The sequence below is a fragment of the Xenopus laevis genome, chromosome 8S (assembly GCF_017654675.1).
Source record: "Xenopus laevis strain J_2021 chromosome 8S, Xenopus_laevis_v10.1, whole genome shotgun sequence".
Taxonomy (NCBI): Eukaryota; Metazoa; Chordata; class Amphibia; order Anura; family Pipidae; genus Xenopus; species Xenopus laevis.
This window is the reverse complement of record NC_054386.1, coordinates 96,495,378-96,515,926: the sequence shown is the minus strand read 5'-3', so window position 1 is coordinate 96,515,926 and position 20,549 is coordinate 96,495,378. Positions and strand designations below refer to the sequence as shown.

At 40.6% G+C, this 20,549-nt stretch overlaps 1 protein-coding gene across 2 annotated transcripts; it reads left to right on the top strand.

Annotated features, from left to right (window-relative positions):
- The first annotated feature begins 5,975 nt into the window (after positions 1-5,975).
- sf3b4.S (splicing factor 3b subunit 4 S homeolog) lies at positions 5,976-15,859 on the top strand. 2 transcript variants are annotated; one of them, NM_001086631.1, is given in 6 exon segments: positions 5,976-6,036; positions 7,306-7,434; positions 8,720-9,256; positions 11,432-11,590; positions 13,256-13,372; positions 14,284-15,859. In NM_001086631.1, coding segments are annotated over 6 exon segments (1,134 nt in total). In that variant the 5' UTR covers positions 5,976-6,002; the 3' UTR covers positions 14,442-15,859.
- The last annotated feature ends 4,690 nt before the right edge of the window (positions 15,860-20,549 follow it).

The window sequence follows — 20,549 nt, the reverse complement described above, 5'->3', positions numbered from 1 at the left end:
TGACCTTACATGTGGTTTGTATGTGTAAACAGTGAATCTTACGATCTCAGGGGGCGGCCCTTATTTTTTAAAATGGCAATTTTCTATTTATGATTACCCAATGGCACATACTACTAAAAAAGTATATTATTATGATAATGGTTCATTTACATGAAGCAGGGTTTTACACATGAGCTGTTTTACTCAGTATATTTTAATAGAGACCTACATTGTTTGGGGGGTATAGTTTTCCTTTAAGAAAAGAAGGAATTTGTGCAGCGGATCTCTCATTCCCAGCATCAGTGAGAATGTTCCAACTGCAGGCGTTGATGTATAAACTTCAGCTATTGTACTGAAACTACCCCATTATATAGTCTGCTGTCCAGTGAAAGTCTGACATCTAGCTGTCAAGTATCAGAACTGTAGTAACATAGTTATATAGTTACATAGTTAAATTGGGTTGAAAAAAGACAAAGTCCATCAAGTTCAACTCCTCCAAATGAAAACCCAGCCCCATACACACACCCCTCCCTACTCTCACATAAATTCTATATACCCATATCTATACTAACTATAGAGTTTAGTTTAGTCCCTCTTATAGTCATTAACTGAATCAGCATCACAACATCACCCGGCAGTGCATTCCACAACCTCACTGTCCTGACTGTGATGAACCCCCTACGTTGCTTCAAATGAAAGTTCTTTTCTTCTAGTCTAAAGGGGAGGCCTCTGGTACGGTGATCCACTTTATGGGTAAAAAGGTCCCCTGCTATTTGTCTATAATGTCCTCTAATGTACTTGTAAAGTCTAATCATGTCCCCTCGCAAGCGCCTTTTTTCCAGAGAAAACAACCCCAACCTTGACAGTCTCCCATCATAATTTAACTCTTCCCTCCCTCTAACCAGTTTAGTTGCACTTAGTCTCTGCACTCTCTCCAGCTCATTTATATCCCTCTTAAGGACTGGAGTCCAAAACTGCACTGCATACTCCAGATGAGGCCTTACCAGGGACCTATAAAGAGGCATAATTATATTTTCATCCCTTGAGTTAATGCCCTTTTTTATACAAGACAGAACTTTATTTGCTTTAGTAGCCACAGAATGACACTGCCCAGAATTAGGATTGGTCGGACTTCGCTAAAATCGGTCGTTCGGCAAGAAAAATCTTTGCATCTATGGGGACCTTTACACAAATCACTCTGCAAAGTGGCAGCATCCTGCACAATTTTGTTATAAAAAAGCATTTGAGCAGGATGTTGCCTAAATGTGTTCCTGTGGCGCCCCCTTCTGGTGTTCACTGCTCAGCCGTTCGTAATTCAACCAGGCAGCGTTTTTTAAAGGTAGGGGACCTGTTATGCAGAATGCTCTGGACCTGGGGTGTTTTGGATAATCGATCTTTCCGTAATTTGGATCTTCATACCTTAAGTCTACTAGAAAATCATGTAAACATTAAATAACCCCAATAGGCTGGTTTTGCTTTCAATAAGGATTATTTATATCTTAGTTTGGATCAAGTACAAGCGACTGTTTTATTATTACACAGGAAAAAGGAAATCAGTTTAAAAAAATTTGGATTATTTGGATAAAATTGAGTCTATGGCAGATGACCTTTGCGTAATTTGGAGATTTCCAGATAACGGGTTACCAGATAAAGGATTGCATACCTATGTGTATATATATATATATATATATATATATATACTGTATATACTTTACTTCCATTCCCTTGTCCGCTGCTTTTGAAAAGAAGCATGTCCACCAGAAGCCAATCTGCTGCTGGTTTCTAAAGTGCATGCTCCTGGTCAACGACTGGGGTGCAAAAAGAAAGTGGACAACCTAAGAAAGACTGGTACGGGGGGGAAGGGATCAGTAGTGTAACTAGATATTACTGGGCCCCACAGCAAATTATTTTTCAGGCCCAAAAAATGTCTAGAGGTTGACTTGTTTTACCTGGGCCCGCCTGCAGCCGCAGGGTCGGCTTCCTCTATAGTTACGCGATTGGGGGGCAGTGCAGGGTCCTATGTTGGCTACATGAGATTAGCTCTCCTTCCATTTCATTTCTCCGTTCCAAAAGCAGAACTTTGCCTTCTTTAACAGTATTAGGGGATGGTTTATGAATATAGGTGCTGCCAATAGCAAACAATCAGCAACTGGTTATCAATAGTCTACTGCAAGTACTCACCTGCTTGGTTGCTACTGGCAACTCTACTTCTGCAGCGTTCGGCATTCATCCCCTTAGTGCCTATTGCCTTTATGGGGGTGTAATTTACATCTCTATTGTTATATATGTAATACTCAGTTTCTCAAACTGCCCAGAGTATCATCAACTCTTTCCCTAAATTGTTTCACTTCCTTCTGTACTTTGCCAATTTCTTTGAAATCCACAATATATTTATGCCATTCTGATGACTAAATCCATGTTATTACATGCAGTTTGATTACGACTCTGAAATGACAAAGATTGAAATACATAGGCAAAAGCAATGTATGTTGATTGCGGCTTTGTGAAATGACACATATGTTGCTTGGTACATTGTAATGAGTTGTACATATTTTAAGCAATGAAATGTTTCTAAGCAAGTTCCTAAATGTGATAAATCTATAAAAACGCCATCATATGTCCCCTCTTTGACTGCATATATTGTACTGTTACTTACCCAAACTGTGGTCCCCCTGGGGGGCTTGGAACGTGGGAGCCATATATTTTGATGCAATATTGATACATTTTATCCACGCCCTGGAGCTGCTCCTCATTCTTCTTTCTTAAGACAAGTTAAGTGGTTGGAGATGCCAAGGAGCATGCACTCGAGAGACTTTCTATAAAAGGGCCGCAAACTCTCTCTCTTCTCTTCATGTCCACCTAGGAAACATTAGCCATACATGTTGGATCCTACCCTCTACTCAAAATGAAACAAGGGATCACTTCATAAATGGGGGGTAAATAAAGTCTGGCGTAATATCTGTAACATCAAAATGCTCTGAATGGCTATATGAACTAAAGCTATCCACACATATAAAGAGCCAAATAAAAACCAAACATTTGAAAAATGCTAAGAGTTACACAAAGAACCATTGTTTGTAGTAGTTTGTACCAACACACTCACAGTACTACACCCATTTTCACATAGAATGGCAGAAACAAGGTATGTGCATCAGTATTTTAGTAAACACACAGCGTGGCCCCAACCATTTTATAACAGATCATGATTCCCAGTATTTTACAGTCCAATCCCAGGTATTTCATGTTACAGCCGGCAGTATTTTATGTCAAATTCTGGTCACAATTCAGCACCCCAAAAGCCCTGTGCAGACAACAATGAATACTCCTATACTGCTTGTTGGGTTCAGCACTTAATATAATGTGAGGAGTGATACCACAGTCCCATCTCGCAAAACTGTGATGAGACTTGCGTAAGGGGTTTGCAACAAGATTGGGACTGCCCCCCCCAAAAGCAGGCCATTTGGGAGGAATGACCGACATGCTGGCCAGTTGGCAGCACATACGCTAATTTATCAAAATGCAAAGTTAAATTTCAGCAGATGAACACTGGCCAGCGAAAATTCGTCAGCATGGGCATTTGTGAGCGATCTTTCGCTAGCGCTACCCTCAAACAAATGTGGCATGAGCTTCAAATGGTTAAAAAAAATATGTATTGTAAAGTTTGCACTTTGATGAATAACAATCTTTCACCTGAGCGGAAATTTTCCTGGCGAAAGGACGCAAAACTTTGCAAGCACTCAGCTCTTTCATTAGCGAATTGTCCTCTATGCCTTTTAGTAAATTGGCGACGTCCCTGCAAATTATCATTTTGGCAAATTTTAGCGACGGGCACTTCACCCTTTAGTAAATCTACCCCAATAACTGATCATACTGATGTAATGATGATCCAATGATTATACCATAATGCAGGCCTATGCAGACCCATCAGGAGTGGGCCGGGTAAATAGGACAATATTGACCTTGTCCATTGTGGGTTTTCTAACCTGCTCAATAGCATACATGAGCCAGTAAGCTGCCAGCTAGTTCTGGTGAGGCCAACCACATTGACATCTTACATCATCCTATGTATGATCCAGACTGGCAATTTATGGATTCTGGCAAATACCAGGGCCTATTTTGAATCCCAGTCCAGACCTGACGATGATCTTAAACGTGAATAAAAGCCTGGTTAATACCTGGGTCCCCTCCTGCCATCTCACTCTATGTCAGGTCCTCTTCTCAGCAATCTTGTGACAGGAGTAGCCTGTGTTCTGGGACAGCAATTGCAGAGCAGAGTAGCTGAAACAATGTGAGATGCCGCTCACAATACACTTACACTGTTCTCCTTTTTATAACCAGATACAGCAAACTGGGGGGACCAAGGTATTAACCAGGCCTTTCACACTAAAGAAGTTGCTTATACCACTAAAAGTCCAAATAATTGGACTGACAGACATAATATGCATCTGATTAGCTGGCAGCCGCAGCAGTAATCTCTGTTTTTGGCCTCAACAGAGATCTCAATCTGAGGGCATTTTGATTTTACATTGTATTCATTGTCTTTTCATTTACTTTCCCCCCACAGTTAGGGTTGCCATCTGGCCAGTATTTTACCGGCCTGGCCGGTAAATATGATGGTTGATCCCAATGTTATTAATAGGGGAAAATGATAAATATAAAGGAAGGCCGGTATTTTTTTCCAGAAAAGGTGGCAACCCTACCAACAGGTGAAGCTTTATATGTTTAGTTAAGTGTCCAAAGAAGCAAAAGCCTGGATCTTTGCCAGGGTTGCCACCTGGCCGGTATTTTACAGGCCCGGACGATAGAAATGATTAGGGGCAAGCCTAACTGCGCTCTCTGCGCTAGAAGAGCTGAATTTCCAGTTTGAAAACCGGAAATTCGGCTCTTAAAGTACCTGGAGCTGCATTTTTGCCGCCCCTGGTACCTAGTGGGGCGCTGCCGTCTGAGGCGACAGTCTCAAGTCGCCTCATTGGCGAAGCGCCCCTGAAAATGATGGTTGATCCCAATATTATTAATAGCGAAAAAAGATAAATATATATGAATGCCGGTATTTTTTCCCAAAAGGTGGCAACCCTATTCTTTGCCCTGACACCAGCTGACAATACTGCCAGGGCCGGATTTAAATAGTGGGAACCCCTAGGTCTGCTGATGTTTGTCACCCCCGTCCTCTCCCTTTTATTTGCACAAATTTTAATAATCTGGACCGGAGCAATGGGGATTGGCGCACAGGAAATTTAAGAAACTATTTCATCTCTTGCACATCCCCAGTGTTTGTGAACCAATGTGGGTGTGGTTGGTAGGGTTGCCACCTGGCCGGTATTTTACCGGCCTGGCCGGTAAAAATGATGGCTGATCCCAATGTTATTAATAGGAAAAAAGATAAATATACAGGAAGGCCAGTATTTTTTCCAGAAAAGGTGGCAGCCCTATCTGGGCCTGAATACTGCTGCTTTCAGGTCTGGACTAGGGTAGCCACCTGGCCTGTATTTTACCGGCCTGACTCGTAAAAATGAGGACTGATCCCAATGTTATTAATAGGGAAAAAAGATAAATATATAGGAAGGCCGGTATTTTTTTCCAGAAAAGGTGGCAACCCTAGTCTGGACTGAGATTTAAAATAGGCCCTGGCATTTGAAGTACAGAGGCCAAAACAGCCCACACACACAAGCAATAAATAGTGACTGTGTATAAAATGTTACAGCAGAACATCTGCCATTTGCCAGAAGAACCCACAGATTTCCAGTCAGGGCCTGGCTGCATTTATGGTAAAATCTATTTGCTTGCACTTTAATACATTCCCCGTGACACCACCAGAGTCACATTGTGCCTACACGATTTCTTTAAATACATATATCCCCAAAAAGATCAACCAGAAATCATTGTCATCATTATGCATGTTCATAAAGTTATTCAATGTAAAAAAAAAAAAACCTCTAGTGGTAGCGGAAGTAAGTGCTCCAAGACCGGAAGTACGGAAGCGGAAATCGAAGCCGCGAGGTGGCTGAGTGGTTGGCGGCGTGAAAATGGCGGCTGGGCCGATCTCAGAACGGAACCAGGGTGAGATGTATACAGACTGCGTATGGGCTGCAGGGGGTTATCGGTACAGAGGAGCGATATATACGTGGGGAATGTAGGGGTATCGGAGGATGAAAAGAGGAAAGGAGGATTTACAGGGAAGGATAAGGGCTGTACTTTGTGTATGAGATGCAGGTTCCATCTCTGTCATTTGGAAATAAAGTCGCTGAATTAATATCGGATGTGAGACTGAATGGAATTGTCTTGCTTTGCTTCTTCCACGTCAGTTCAGTTTAATGGGCGTGCAGCTAAAGCCTGTGTCTAATAAGCAGCTGTGATACTAATCTGCCTCCCAGGAAACATTCATTGCTCCTTTCCAATGGTTACACAGCGGCCTGGCCATAGATTTGCAGTTCAGTGTGAAAATAAATAGATAGGCTGTGCAAAATAATAATGTTTCTAATATAGTTAGTCATAAATGTAATGTATAAAGGCTGGAGTGAGTGGATGTGTAACATAATAGCCAGAACACTACTTCCTGCTTTTCAGCTCTCTAACTCTGAGTTAGTCAGTGACTATAAGGAGGGCCACATGGGACATGACTGTTCTGTGAATTTGCAATTGATCCTCCGCATTCAGCTCAGATTCAAAAGCAACAGCTATGACCCATGTGCCCCCCCCCTCAAGTCTCTGATTGGTTACTGCCTGATAACCAATCAGAGGAAACAGAGCTGACAAGCAGGAAGTGGTGTTCTGGCTATTATGTTACACATCCAGTCACTCCAGCCTTTATACATTCCATTTTTGCCTAACTAACTATATTAGAAAAGTTATTTATTTTGCACTGCATTTGCCCCCATGGCTACACAGCAGCTTGTTTATATAAACTATAGTAGTACTTATCTGTTATCTACTGTGTATCCTGTGCTTGAATGGCTGCCCCCATGGCTACACAGCAGCTTGTTTATATAAACTATAGTAGTACTTATCTGTTATTTACTGTGTATCCTGTGCTTGAATGGCTGCCCCCATGGCTACACAGCAGCTTGTTTATATAAACTATAGTAGTACTTATCTGTTATCTACTGTGTATCCTGTGCTTGAATGGCTGCCCCCATGGCTACACAGCAGCTTGTTTATATAAACTATTGTAGAGTTTCTGAAGCAAACAAACCAGTTTTACCAGTGCAGGGCAACAGCACATTATAAAACACTTATTTTTAGGTGTTCCTTTTCCTTTAACGTGTATGCAGGGGAGAGGGTTACTATAGCCGATTAGTCACATACTGTAACTTTTCCTTTTTTCTGTAGATGCCACGGTGTATGTTGGAGGCCTGGATGAAAAGGTGTCTGAGCCTCTCCTATGGGAGCTCTTCTTACAAGCAGGGCCGGTAGTGAATACACACATGCCCAAAGACAGAGTCACGGGGCAACATCAAGGTAAGATTAGTATTTCTAAACCTTTGTTTCTTATAGCTGAGTATCCACAGGAATGGAGGAGATTGCTGTCGGAAGAGTAAAATAGAGCATATAAATGTCTCACACAAGTGCACAGTGTTAGGGTGTTGTGATTCCTATTTTCTCACATGGTACAGTCCATTTGAACCAACACCACAGACAAGGGCTGCTGATGCACAGCTTGTACATCTGTTCCTTAATAGAGACACAGTGTGTGATTGAGGTTAAGTAAATGTATCTGCCCAGCCACAACCTCTATAGAAAGATAAGTAACAAAAATAATAAGCTTGTAAATGACATTATAACAGAGCAATAGTTTTTTTTGTCTGCCAGTGTCAGTGACCCCCATTTGAAAGCTGGAAAGATGTATCAGAGGACAGCAAAGAATTATTTTAAAATAAAGACCAATTGCAAAGTTGAGGACATTCTATAACATACTAAAAGGGAACCAGCCCATTTAAGTCTTTGTTATTGTTAGTTGATAACATTGCCCTAATGTCATATGTGTCTTTGCTGAAAAAAACAAGTGGTCATTACTTTTTAAAGGAGAACTAAACCTTAAAAAGGAACATGATTAAAAATTCCATCATTTATGAATTGAACTTTTTATACCAGCCTAAAATTTCAGCTTGTCAATAGCAGCAATGATCCAGGACTTCAAACTTGTCACAGGGGGTCACCATCTTGGAAAGTGTCTGTGACACTCACATGCTCAGTGGGCTCTGATTGGCTGTTGAGAAGCTAAGCTTAGGGCTCGTCACTAATTATCCAGCAGAAAATGAACTTCCCTGGCTGTAATATAAGCTGATGCTACAGGTTTGCTGATTATTCAATTCTGATGCTAATTGCACTGGTTTCTGTGCTGCCATGTAGTAATTTTCTGTATTAATTACTAATCAGCCTTATATTGTGACATTTCTATTCTATATGTACTGTATATTGTGAGTGGGTCCCTAAGCTCAGTAAGTGACAGCAGCACAGAGCATGTGCAGTGAATCAGCAGAAAAGAAGATGGGGAGCTACTGGGGCATCTTTGGAGACACAGATCTTTACTGCTAAAGGGCTGTGGTTGCCTTGGGTTGGTACAGAAGTACAAAACATCATGTACAACATTTCTAGCTACTTCTTTAGTTACGCTTTAGTTCTACTTTAAAGGGGAAATATACCTATTTGGGGGCTGATGTCACCAGTCTGTACAATGCTCTGATATCATCAATCAGCACTGATGGAATTCCAGTGATACAGTCTCTGCTCTTTTTCCTCACAGGTTATGGCTTTGTGGAGTTTCTGAGTGAAGAGGATGCTGATTACGCCATAAAGATTATGAACATGATAAAGCTCTATGGGAAACCCATAAGAGTAAATAAAGCCTCGGCACACAACAAGAACCTGGATGTGGGCGCCAACATCTTCATTGGCAACCTGGACCCTGAGATTGATGAAAAGTTGCTCTACGACACCTTCAGTGCTTTTGGGGTCATCCTGCAGACCCCCAAGATCATGAGAGATCCGGACACCGGCAACTCCAAAGGCTACGCCTTCATCAATTACGCCAGTTTTGATGCCTCGGATGCAGCCATCGAGGCCATGAATGGACAGTACTTGTGCAACAGGCCCATCACTGTTTCTTATGCTTTCAAGAAGGACTCCAAAGGAGAGCGGCACGGCTCAGCAGCAGAGAGATTGCTGGCCGCCCAGAATCCACTTTCACAGGCCGACCGGCCTCACCAGCTTTTCGCCGACGCCCCTCCCCCTCCATCTGTACCAGCTGTCATTACGTCATTGACCAGCGCAGTTGCTGCAGGTGGGTATTTGTTTGGATAGATATTTGGCAGGTCATGTGATCTCAATGAAAGTTTACGGGAGTTTAGTCCTTATTAATCACAATATGTACTGAATTTATGATTGAAGTGAAAAGAGGCAAAGCTTGGTTTCTCAATGAAGGAAAGCAAGAAATATTCTAGATATTTTAAGGGGATACTGTCATGGGAAAAAGGTTTTTCATAACACATCAGTTAACAGTGCTGCTCCAACAGAATTCTGCACTGAAATCCATTTCTCAAAAGAGCAAACAGATTTTTTTTTTGTATTGAACTTTGAAATCTGACATGGGGCTAGACATATTGTCAGTTTCCTAAATGCTCCCAGTCATGTGATATCACCCCCCTCCCATTCCCCCCCTTCCCCCAGGAAGCCTAACAACAGAACAATGGGAAGGTGAACGGATAACCGCTCCCTAACACAAGATAACACACAACACAATATTAGAAGTCACTGAGGGGTTGTTCTGTGACCATATAAAGACACAAGGCTGCAGGCTGAGTTATACAGGGAACTCTGAGTATCACTCATGTATTATAAGGGATAATGTACCCCCTACTGTTAATGATAAGGATATTAGAAGTCACTGAGGGGTTGTTCTGTGACCATATAAAGGCACAAGGCTGCAGGCTGAGTTATACAGGGAACTCTGAGTATCACTCATGTATTATAAGGGATAATGTACCCCCTACTGTAAATGATAAGGATATTAGAAGTCACTGAGGGGTTGTTCTGTGACCATATAAAGGCACAAGGCTGCAGGCTGAGTTATACAGGGAACTCTGAGTATCACTCATGTATTATAAGGGATAATGTACCCCCTACTGTAAATGATAAGGATATTAGAAGTCACTGAGGGGTTGTTCTGTGACTATTTAAAGACACAAGGCTGCAGGCTGAGTTATACAGGGAACTCTGAGTATCACTCGTGTATTATAAGGGATAATGTACCCCCTACTGTAAATGATAAGGATATTAGAAGTCACTGAGGGTATCATGAGTATCACTCATGTATTATAAGGAAATAAGCGGCTAGAGTCGTCATTAAAGGGCATGAAAAAGAAACATTTCTCCAATTTACTTTAATTAAAAAATGTGTACCGTTTTTATAAGAAACCTGACTGTATGCAGTGAATTTCTCCCTTCATATACTGCTGTGGATAGGAATTTTCAGATGGTCCCTAACTGCTGGGCAGGGAAACAATCATACTTATGAACAGCAGTGGGACCCTCGCCTTACTTCCCAGCCTTTCAGAAATTCAGCAACTTTGTTTGTTTCCCTGTAGAGCAGTCAGCGACTGTGTAGATTAGTATTGGATTTTATTTTTGCCTTTAAAGTCCCTTTAATGTTTCCAACTCCAGCTGCAGGGACAAAGATCATGGAGCCAGATTTAAACAGATAAACTGGGATTCTATTTGGAGGATTATTTTGCTGCAGCCACTGGTTCTGCAGAGTTGGAGAAAGTTTGTATCAAACAATATAAAAACTATAAAATCCACATTCGATTACATGACAACACAGGACCCAGTGCAGTCTGTATATTCTCATTATTAATCAGTCTTGCTGTATCGGCGTCTGGCAGATATTATTTCACTTGTGCTGTTTTGATTATTTATGACGATCCCTAAGCAGCCCAGACCACACTGAGCATGTGCACAGTCTTGGTCTTGCAAAGATGTATAACAAAGTTACAAGATGGTGACCCCCTGTGGCCAACTTTGAAAACATAAATTATTTGTTTGATTAGGTTTCTGGTGCAGTAAGTTCATGTTTATGTTTAGTATACAAAATACAGCATTTCTAGCCTCACATAATGTTAGACTTTCCTTGTCCTTCAAGGAGTTTTGGCACAATATAAAGACATGGTGCCTTTATTGATAGAAAGTTTTGGATTTCTAGAGCAGCAGAAAGAGCAGGGTCACATGAAAGTATAATGAAAGTTACATTACAAGAGCTCATATGATTACTCTTCAAAGCAGAACTTGTGGATCTTCTGTCTGCAGTGACCCCACAGATAGATATATATATATATATACACACACACATACACACAGGACAAGCTCTGAAATGTTGGATTATTCTTGTGACTCTGTAAATAGTTTAGGTAAGTTTTTCAATTGTAAATCATTTATGTTCTAATTTGATTCGCTTTTGTAGGTATTCCCACATTTCCTCCTGTTCCTCCACCTGGAGCGATGCCTCCTGGGATTCCACCCTCCATGCCTCCTCCACCAATGTCTCCTGTCACAGGCGCTGGGCAAGCTACAGCCGCTCCTCAAGTCCCGCTTCCCTTTCAGTCTACAGCTATGCACCCAGGTAAGTTGTCTTTTCAGTCTACAGCTATGCACCTAGTTGTTTGTTCCAATGCTAAAGGGTGAGGATTAATGGGACGGTTGGTTTAGCTGGAGGTGGATGGGTTTGGCGGGTTCTTTGTGTTTGGGCATAATGGGGAGGACCAGGGGCGTGGCCTAAATTGTCCAATGAAGACAGGTGCTGAGAAATAACAAGGCAAACCACTTATATATAACCAGAAAAGTCCTCTAATGTGAATTTTCATATGCTTACTTTAGCTAAATATGAAGGGAAATCAAGGTTTACTGGCATTAAATGAATTTGATTCATTTCTGATTGAAGGGATACTGTCGTGGGAAAAAATATTTTTTCAAAACACATCAGTTAATAGAGCTGCTTCAGGAGAATTCGGCACTGAAATCCGTTTCTCAAAAGAGCAAACAAATTTTTTTATATTTAATTTTGAAATCTGACATGGGGCTAGACATTTTGTCAATTTCCCAGCTGCCCCCAGTCATGTGACTTGTGCTCTGATAAACTTCAGTCACTCTTTACTGCTGTACTGCAAGTTGGAGTGATATCACCCCCTTCCCCCCCAGCAGCCTAACAACAGAACAATGGGAAGGTAACCAGATAGCAGCTCCCTAACACAAGATAACAGCTGCCTGGTAGATCTAGGAACAGCACTCAATAGTAAAATCCAGGTCCCACTGAGACACATTCAGTTACATTGAGTAGGAGAAACAACAGCCTGCCAGAAAGCAGTTCCATCCTAAAGTGCTGGCTCTTTCTGAAAGCACATGACCAGGCAAAATGACCTGAGATGCACCTACACACCAATATTACAACTAAATACACTTGTTGGTTCAGGAATTAAATTTTATATTCTAGAGTGAATTATTTGCAGTGTTATTTAGAAATAAAAACTACATAAAAATTATGATATCTCTTTCATGTTTAACTAGGAGTAAAATCCTAGTTTCCTTATTTTATTACAAGCGCATAAACAATTCCTCCTATCCCCAGCACAATGCTGAGCTTTTTGTAGTAACATGTAGGAGGCTTTGCAAAAAACACATTAGTGCACATGTCTGAGTTCTGCTTTTAAAGGACAACTCTGCCCAAAAACACTTATTTCAAGTATACCGATATGGGACCTGTTATCCAGAATGCTTGGGGTTTTCCAGATAATGGATCTTTCCGTAATTAGAAAATCATATAAACATGAAATAAACCCAATAGGCTGGTTTTGCTTCCAAAAAATTATATCTGAGTTGGGATCAAGTACAAGCGACTGTTTTATTGTTACAGAGAAAAAGGAAAACATTTTTAAAAATGTGGATTATTTGGATAAAATGGAGTCTATGGGAGACAGACTTTCCGTAATTCGGAGCTTTCTGGATAATGAATTTATCTATTGCTTTCAGAAGAAAACATTTTGTATATTTCATACAACTGAAAATGTTTCATGAATGTACATTGGAAAGGTGCTTCGCCTTACTTGTTCTTTTATTATGCAAAAAAAAAAACATGCTTTTGGGTGTAGGACCCTTTGAGGAAAAGCTCAAAGTTGGAGTAATCTTGCTGTCTCCTGAGAGAGGCCTTATAAGTAGCCATTCTCTGATCACTGACTTTTGTTCTGTTGAATGTCTGAACAATGTGATACATAACAGGTTTGTATTGCTACAGGTATGCAGATGCAGATTCCACACCCCTCTATCCCAGGAACACGCCCACCAGGAATGGGGCCACCAGGACCTCCTCCTATGGGAATGCCACCAAGAGCTCCACCATTTGGAGCCATGGGTAAGTCCAATAATTACTGTGAACTCTTTTTTTTCCAATTAGCTAACAGACCTATTTTAAAGGGATACTGTCATGGGAAAAAATGTTTTTTTTTTTTCAAAACACATCAGTTAATAGTGCTGCTCCAGTAGAATTCTGCACTGAAATCCATTTCTCAAAAGAGCAAACTGATTTTTTATATTTAAGTTTGAAATCTGACATGGGGCTGGACATATTGTCAGTTTCCCAGTTGCCCCCAGTCATGTGATTTGTGCTCTGATAAACTTCAGTTACTCTTTGCTGCTGTACTGCAAGTTGGAGTGATGCCTTCCCCTCTCCCCCAGCAGCCTAAAAACACAAGATAACAGCTGCCTGGTAGATCTCATTGTGTAACTGCTTTTCACATTTCACGGAGCGTTTTTGCCACACGCGGGAGAGTTTGGCAGAACTGATTTAGTAGTGAAGGCTCTATACAATGACACTATATTAAAGGGGAAGTATGGCATCAGACAAGTGCAGGCTTTATTATATTCCAAAAAACGCCCATTGACTTTAATGCATTTAGAACAAGAAAAATTGTCGCGAGTGTAAAAACACTTCAATGCGTTTTGCAAAATGTCACCATTTTCATAGTTTCGTGAATTTTTCGGCAAGCGAAACGGGACAGATTCGCTCATCGCTACTACGATTGCTGTCAAGTGCAGATCATCGTCTGATTTGTTCATTTACTTCTTTATTTAATGTGAATGGTTAGTAGTAGAACAACAGACTGAATTGAAGTTTAAAGTCTGCACGTCTATGGGCAGCTTTACTGGATGTTGTATTAACATAGGACTTCTTGTTAGAATATGGACTATATTGTGACCAGCTCAAGTGCTACACTGACACTTCCATCATATCCATAACTTGTTATATTCATTCTTCTTTTCCAGGTCACCCAGGCATGCCTCCAGGTATGAGGCCACCACCCCTGATGCCGCCATACAACGGCCCCCCACGACCCCCGCCATACGGTTACCAACGTGCCCCACTACCCTTGCCCCGACCTGCTCCACCTCGACCTCCAATGAGGCTCCCCATGACACAGTGAATAGAAGAAACGGACTCCCCTTCAGCTTGTGTAACATGTCCTCCCTACGGACCATCACAACTCGTCAGCATTTGAGCTCATTTCCTTTTCAGATTCAGCTATTAAAGGGATAATGTCATGGGGGGGGGGAAATGTTTTTTAAAATGCATCAGTTAATAGTGCTGCTCCAGCAGAATTCTGCCCTGAAAGACGTTTTTCAAAAGAGCAAACAGATTTTTTTATATTTAATTTTGAAATCTGACATGGGGCTAGACATATTGTCAGTTTCCCAGCTGCCCCCAAGTCATGTGCTCTAATAAACCAGTCACTCTTTACTGCTGTACTGCAAGTTGGGGTGATATCACCCCCCTCCCTTTCCCCCCAGCAGCCTAAAGATGGCTATACACGGGCAGATTAAAGCTGCCGATATAGATCCTTTAGACAGATTCGGCAGTTTATCTGCCCATGCGTTGAGGCTCCCGACAGGTCCTCCCGATCGATATCAGGCCAAAAATCGGCAAGATATCGATCGGTCAAGTTTGATTTTTTTTTCTCCGATCCAGGACCGCATCGGCTAGTTGATGCGGTCCTGCGACCTGTTGGCGCACATTTGTAGCATTGTAATCCGATGTTCGGCCCCAGGGCCTAACGTTCGGATTCACCCAATATCGGCCAGCAGTTTTTTAAAAAGAGCAAACGTATTTTTTTATATTTAATTTTGAAATCTGACACTGGGCTTGATATATTGTCAGTTTCCCAGCTGCCCCATGTCATGTGACTTGTGCTCTGATAAATTCAGTCACTCTTTACTACTTTACTACCCTTTCCCCCCAGCAGCCTAACAACAGAACAATGGGAAGGTAACCAGATAGCAGCTCCCTAACACAAGATAACAGCTGCCTGGTAGATCTAAGAACAACACTCAATAGTAAAATCCAGGTCCCACTGCGACACATTCAGTTACATTGAGTAGGAGAAACAACAGCCTGCCAGAAAGCAGTTCCATCCTAAAGTGCTGGCTCTTTCTGAAAGCACATGACCAGGCAAAATGACCTGAGATGCACCTACACACCAATATTACAACTAAATACAAGTGTAAACAGTGTGACTTAGGAATAAAAACAAAATCATGACGGAATCCCTTTATTTTGCATGTACAGATGTACAGAATTGTTTTGTAAACGAAGGACTCTGGGAATTCCTCCACAGGGGTCTGTAGTCCTTTTTACATTCCATGGCTGGAATTAATATCCATGCAGTTTGTATGTTATTGCCATGTAGGTATGTGAATTGCGTTGCTTCAATAAATTGAAAACTCCAGACATTTGAGATTTCCTCCAACCCATCCTTTTTGTTTTTAATTCTTCTTAGTCTGATTTAATAACTTGTTTTTTATTAAACAAAGATTTAATTGAAATAAAAGGAGAAAAAAAAAGGAATAGCGGCTTATTGGGTGGTTAATTTTGGTAGAAAACAGAAGGGGAGAAGCAGAATTCATAAGGTTCTTAAGTTCAAGTGATCCTGGTAATCAGGGTCGGCAGTTTTCCAGCCACATTGGGCTACTAATTTAAAGCCCAGGCGGGTTTTGAAAGTACAAACTAACCAAGGTACAGATTTGGGCTACTTTTTGGGCCTTTGGCTGGTTTGTACTTTGGAAAACCAGCCAAAGTTTTTTTCTTCAAAACCCCCCAAAAAAAAGAAAATTATCCCAAAACTCTATTATATAAAAAAATAAATAATCTTCATTTAAAAATCATTATGCCTTTTTAAGTACCAGGGGGTATGAAATGCGTAAGGCGGAATACCATGTGGTCTGTATGCCTATATTCTTAACATGATTTTTGAATAGAGACTTATTTTTTTAATATAATAGAGTTTTGGGATGTTTATACCCTTTTGAACTGGGGGCTTTATCCCAAAAATCATGGGCCCTGTAGAGACTAGCATCCCATTATATAAATTTTTTCTACAAAGTTTTTTCTTGCCCTAATGTGCCAAGCCTGTTTAACCCAATGCATGTTGGGTAATGTAGTTTTTATTAAGCAATTTGCCAACTGCCAAGTTTAATGTAAGACTACAATACCCAGCATGCAACGGGACTGACTTGTGTAGAAGTCGGGAGTTTTTTTCTGGGCTCATTAACTCTTAAGCTTTCTCACGTTTTCCGGTGACTTTCCTCAATTCCTCAAAAATCTGCTGGCCACTAAAATATCTAGAGGTTGACTTGTTTTACCAATATTTATTGAAATTGTATCTGTACCTACACCTCCTGGTCCCCCCTCTGTAGTTGTGAATTTTTTACATATATTCATTTATTTTTTTCGATTTTTTTTTCACTGCACATGTGCTATTTTTGGGCTACTTTTGAAGTGCCTCTTGACTAGTTTTGGGCTGGTTTTAAAAAAATTAGACCTAACAACCCTGCTGGTAATGATGTGGTTAATTTTTAAAGGAGAACTAAACCCCAAAAATGAATGGTTAAAAATGCAATTTTTTATGTTGAAGTCGTCACTACTTTGTGCATTTGTCTAATGGAAACCTTATTTGTTTCCTGGTATTTATATTATACCATATTCCCCAACACTTTGCAGAGGTTATACATCATTCCCTGACCCAAAGGAGCTACAATTTGAAGTCCTCACCACCAAGGCCAATTTAAGCAGGAGCCAATAAACCTGCTTTATTTGTTTGTATGTTGAATATTTACTTTTACCTTATTTCTCCAATGATTGTTAAGTCTAAGGGAAGCAATTAAATTCTCTTCCAGTGTTACACTTGATTTGTCCTTTAATGGCTCTCTTTCCCCCAAGGAAACATTCAGGTTTTTTAATGCCTTTACAAGTACAGGTATGGGACCTGTTATCCAGAATGCTTGGCACCTGGTGCTTTCCAGATAACTGATCTTTTTATAATTTGGATCTTCATACCTTAAATCTACTAAAAAATCATGTAAATATTAAATAAACCCAATAGGCTGGATTTGCTTCCAATAAGGATTAATTATATTTTGGGATTAAAGGGGTTGTTCACCTTTGACATAACTTTAAGTATGATGTAGAGAATGATATTCTAAGAGAATTTGCAATTGGTTTTTATTATTTCTGTTATTTAGCTTTTTATTCAGCAGCTCTTCAATTTGCATCTTAACCAATCTGGTAACTAGGGTGCAAATTCCCCTAGCAACCATGCATTGATTTGAATAAGAGACTGGAATATGAATAGGAGAGGCCTGAATAGAAAGATGAGTAATAAGAAGTAACAATAACAATACATTTGTAGCCTTACAGAGCATTTGTTTTTAGAAGGTAGTTAGCGACGCCCATTTGAAAGCTGCAGAATCAGAATAAAAAGGCAAATAATTCAAAAACTATACAAAATAAATAATGAAAACCAATTGAAAAGTTGCTTAGAATTGCCCCTTCTATAACATAATGTTTCCTTAAAGGGATACTGTCATGGGAAAACATTTTCAAAATGAATCAGTTAATAGTGCTGCTCCAGCAGAATTCTGCACTGAAATCCATTTCTCAAAAGAGCAAACAGATTTTTTTATATTGAATTTTGAAATCTGACACGGGGCTAGACATATTGTCAATTTCCCAGCTACCCCAAGTCATGTGACTTGTGCTCTGATAAACTTCAGTCACTCTTTACTGCTGTACTGCAAGTTGGAGTGATATCACCCCCTTCCCCCCCCAGCAGCCAAACAAAAGAACAATGGGAAGGTAACCAGATAGCAGCTCCCTAACACACGATAACAGCTGCCTGGTAGATCTAAGAACAACACTCAATAGTAAAAACCCATGTCACTGAGACACATTCAGTTACATTGAGAAGGAAAAACAGCAGCCTGCCAGAAAGCATTTCTCTCCTAAAGTGCAGGCACATGACCAGGGGCATCTGTGAAATTGACAAAATGTCTAGCCCCATGTCAGATTTCAAAATCGAATATAAAAAAATGTGTTTGCTCTTTTGAGAAATGGATTTCAGTGCAGAATTCTGCTGGAGTAGCACTATTAACTGATTCATTTTGAATTTTTTTTTGACAGTATCCCTTTAAAGGTGGACCACCCCTTTAAGTACTAAGTACTGTTTTATTATTACAGAGAGAAAGGAAATTGTTTTAAAAAATGTTGATTAATTTATTATAATGGAGGGTATGGGAGACGGACTTTCCATAATTCGTAACTTTCTGGATAAGGGATCCCATACCTGTACTGGAATCAGTTATTTGAGTGACCTCTAATACATCTTCTAGGCAAAAGGAGCCCCCCTATAAGATATATTGGATCTAATTGTCAATGAATATCTGACACCCAACTGCTGCATGAAGAGAGAATGAAGAGAAACAGATGCTGAGAGAGGAATAGTGAAGATCAACTTGATTATTTCTGTTGATTGTATTTAGGAAGTTTCTTAATTTTCATTTTTGCTATAGTTCCCCTTTAAAGAAATCCTCTGTTTATTGTGCAAGACGTCCATTCAGAACAGAATAAAACAAGCACATCGGAAGAAAATATTTCCTTACCCGTGTGGTTACAGCTTTCCAACACAGCCCGTCGTGGTTAAGAAATAGCAAGAATTCCCTTAGTCCTAATTAACAGCTTCCATTGTGCTAATGTAACAAGGTTACTGTCTAGTCATCTCCTCATTAAATAACAGTCTCAGATATGAGAGCAAAATGAATGATCTAATATGAGTGATGGCCAAGTTGCGGCCAGGCTAATTATAAAGCTTTTCATCTGTGTCTGTTAAACAAGGTAACGAGTTTGCACAAAATGTGTTGGTTCTGCATTTGTCTGGCCCAATTAGGCCTCCTGATCTCTCGCATTCTTGTGTGTACATGACAGTTGTGTCAGGGGAAATGATACAGAGGATTACGCCAGTTGCGTGAGGCTATTGCTGTAATTCAGAGGTGCCCAAAAAGTAGGGATGCACCGAATCCAGGATTCAGCCTTTTTCAGCAGGATTCGGCCGAATCCTTGTGGCCAGCCGAACCAAATCCGAATCCTAATTTGCATATGCAAATTAGGGGCGGGAAGGGAAATCACGTGACTTTTTGTCACAAAACCAGTAATTAAAAAATTGTTCCCCTTCCCACTCCTACTTTATATGCAAATTAGGATTCGGTTTAATAATCGGCCGAATCTTTCGCGAAGGATTCGGCCGAATCCAAAATAGTGGATTCGGTGTATCCCTACCAAAAAGTAAAATCGGGATCTACCAGTAAACCTTTAGTTGGTGATCAGTAGATCTCAAGACTAGTGATAGGCGAATAAATTCACCAGGCGCGAATTCCCAGCTTATTTCCGTGAAAATTCACCGGCATCCAAAAATGTGGGACAATCGTCGGAAAAGTCGATTGCGTAAAAACTGTCGCGTGTCAAACACTTTTCGGACGCCCATTGACTTTAACGCCGGAGCCAATTTTCGAGCTTCGCAAATTTTTCGCCCTTTTGCGATTTCCGCAGGAAATTCTCAAATTTTTCGCTGAATCGAAACGTGGGAATTCGCCAATCACTACTCAAGACTGTCAACAAACAGCTTGTCTATTTTACCCTCCTGTTTCATTCTTTACATTCAGGTATTTATCATAATATAATAATAATAACACATGATAAATGATTACATTCTTAAATATAGCAATATAACTTTTCCCATAAATCAATATAATATTTAAGTATTACAAAATGCTAACAATGCAATACAACCCCAAATTAGTAAAGTATGGGCACACCTGCTGTAATACATATTGATCACAAATGAAACCCCTACCCTACATAGATCCCCCTCCCTGCTCCCCCAGCCTAGGATAAATATCCCTAACTCTTTACTTACCCCTCGGTGCAGATTCAGGGCATCGGAGTTCACGGGCGCCATCTTCTTCTCTTCTCCTTTAAAGGAGAACTAAAGCCTAACTAAAGAAGTAGGTAGAAATGTTGTACATGATGTTTTGTGCTTCTGTACCAGCCCAAGGCAACCACAGCCCTTTAGCAGTAAAGATCTGTGTCTCCAAAGATGCCCCAGTAGCTCCCCATCTTCTTTTCTGCTGATTCACTGCACATGCTCTGTGCTGCTGTCACTTACTGAGCTTAGGGAGCCACTCACAATATACAGTACACATAGAAT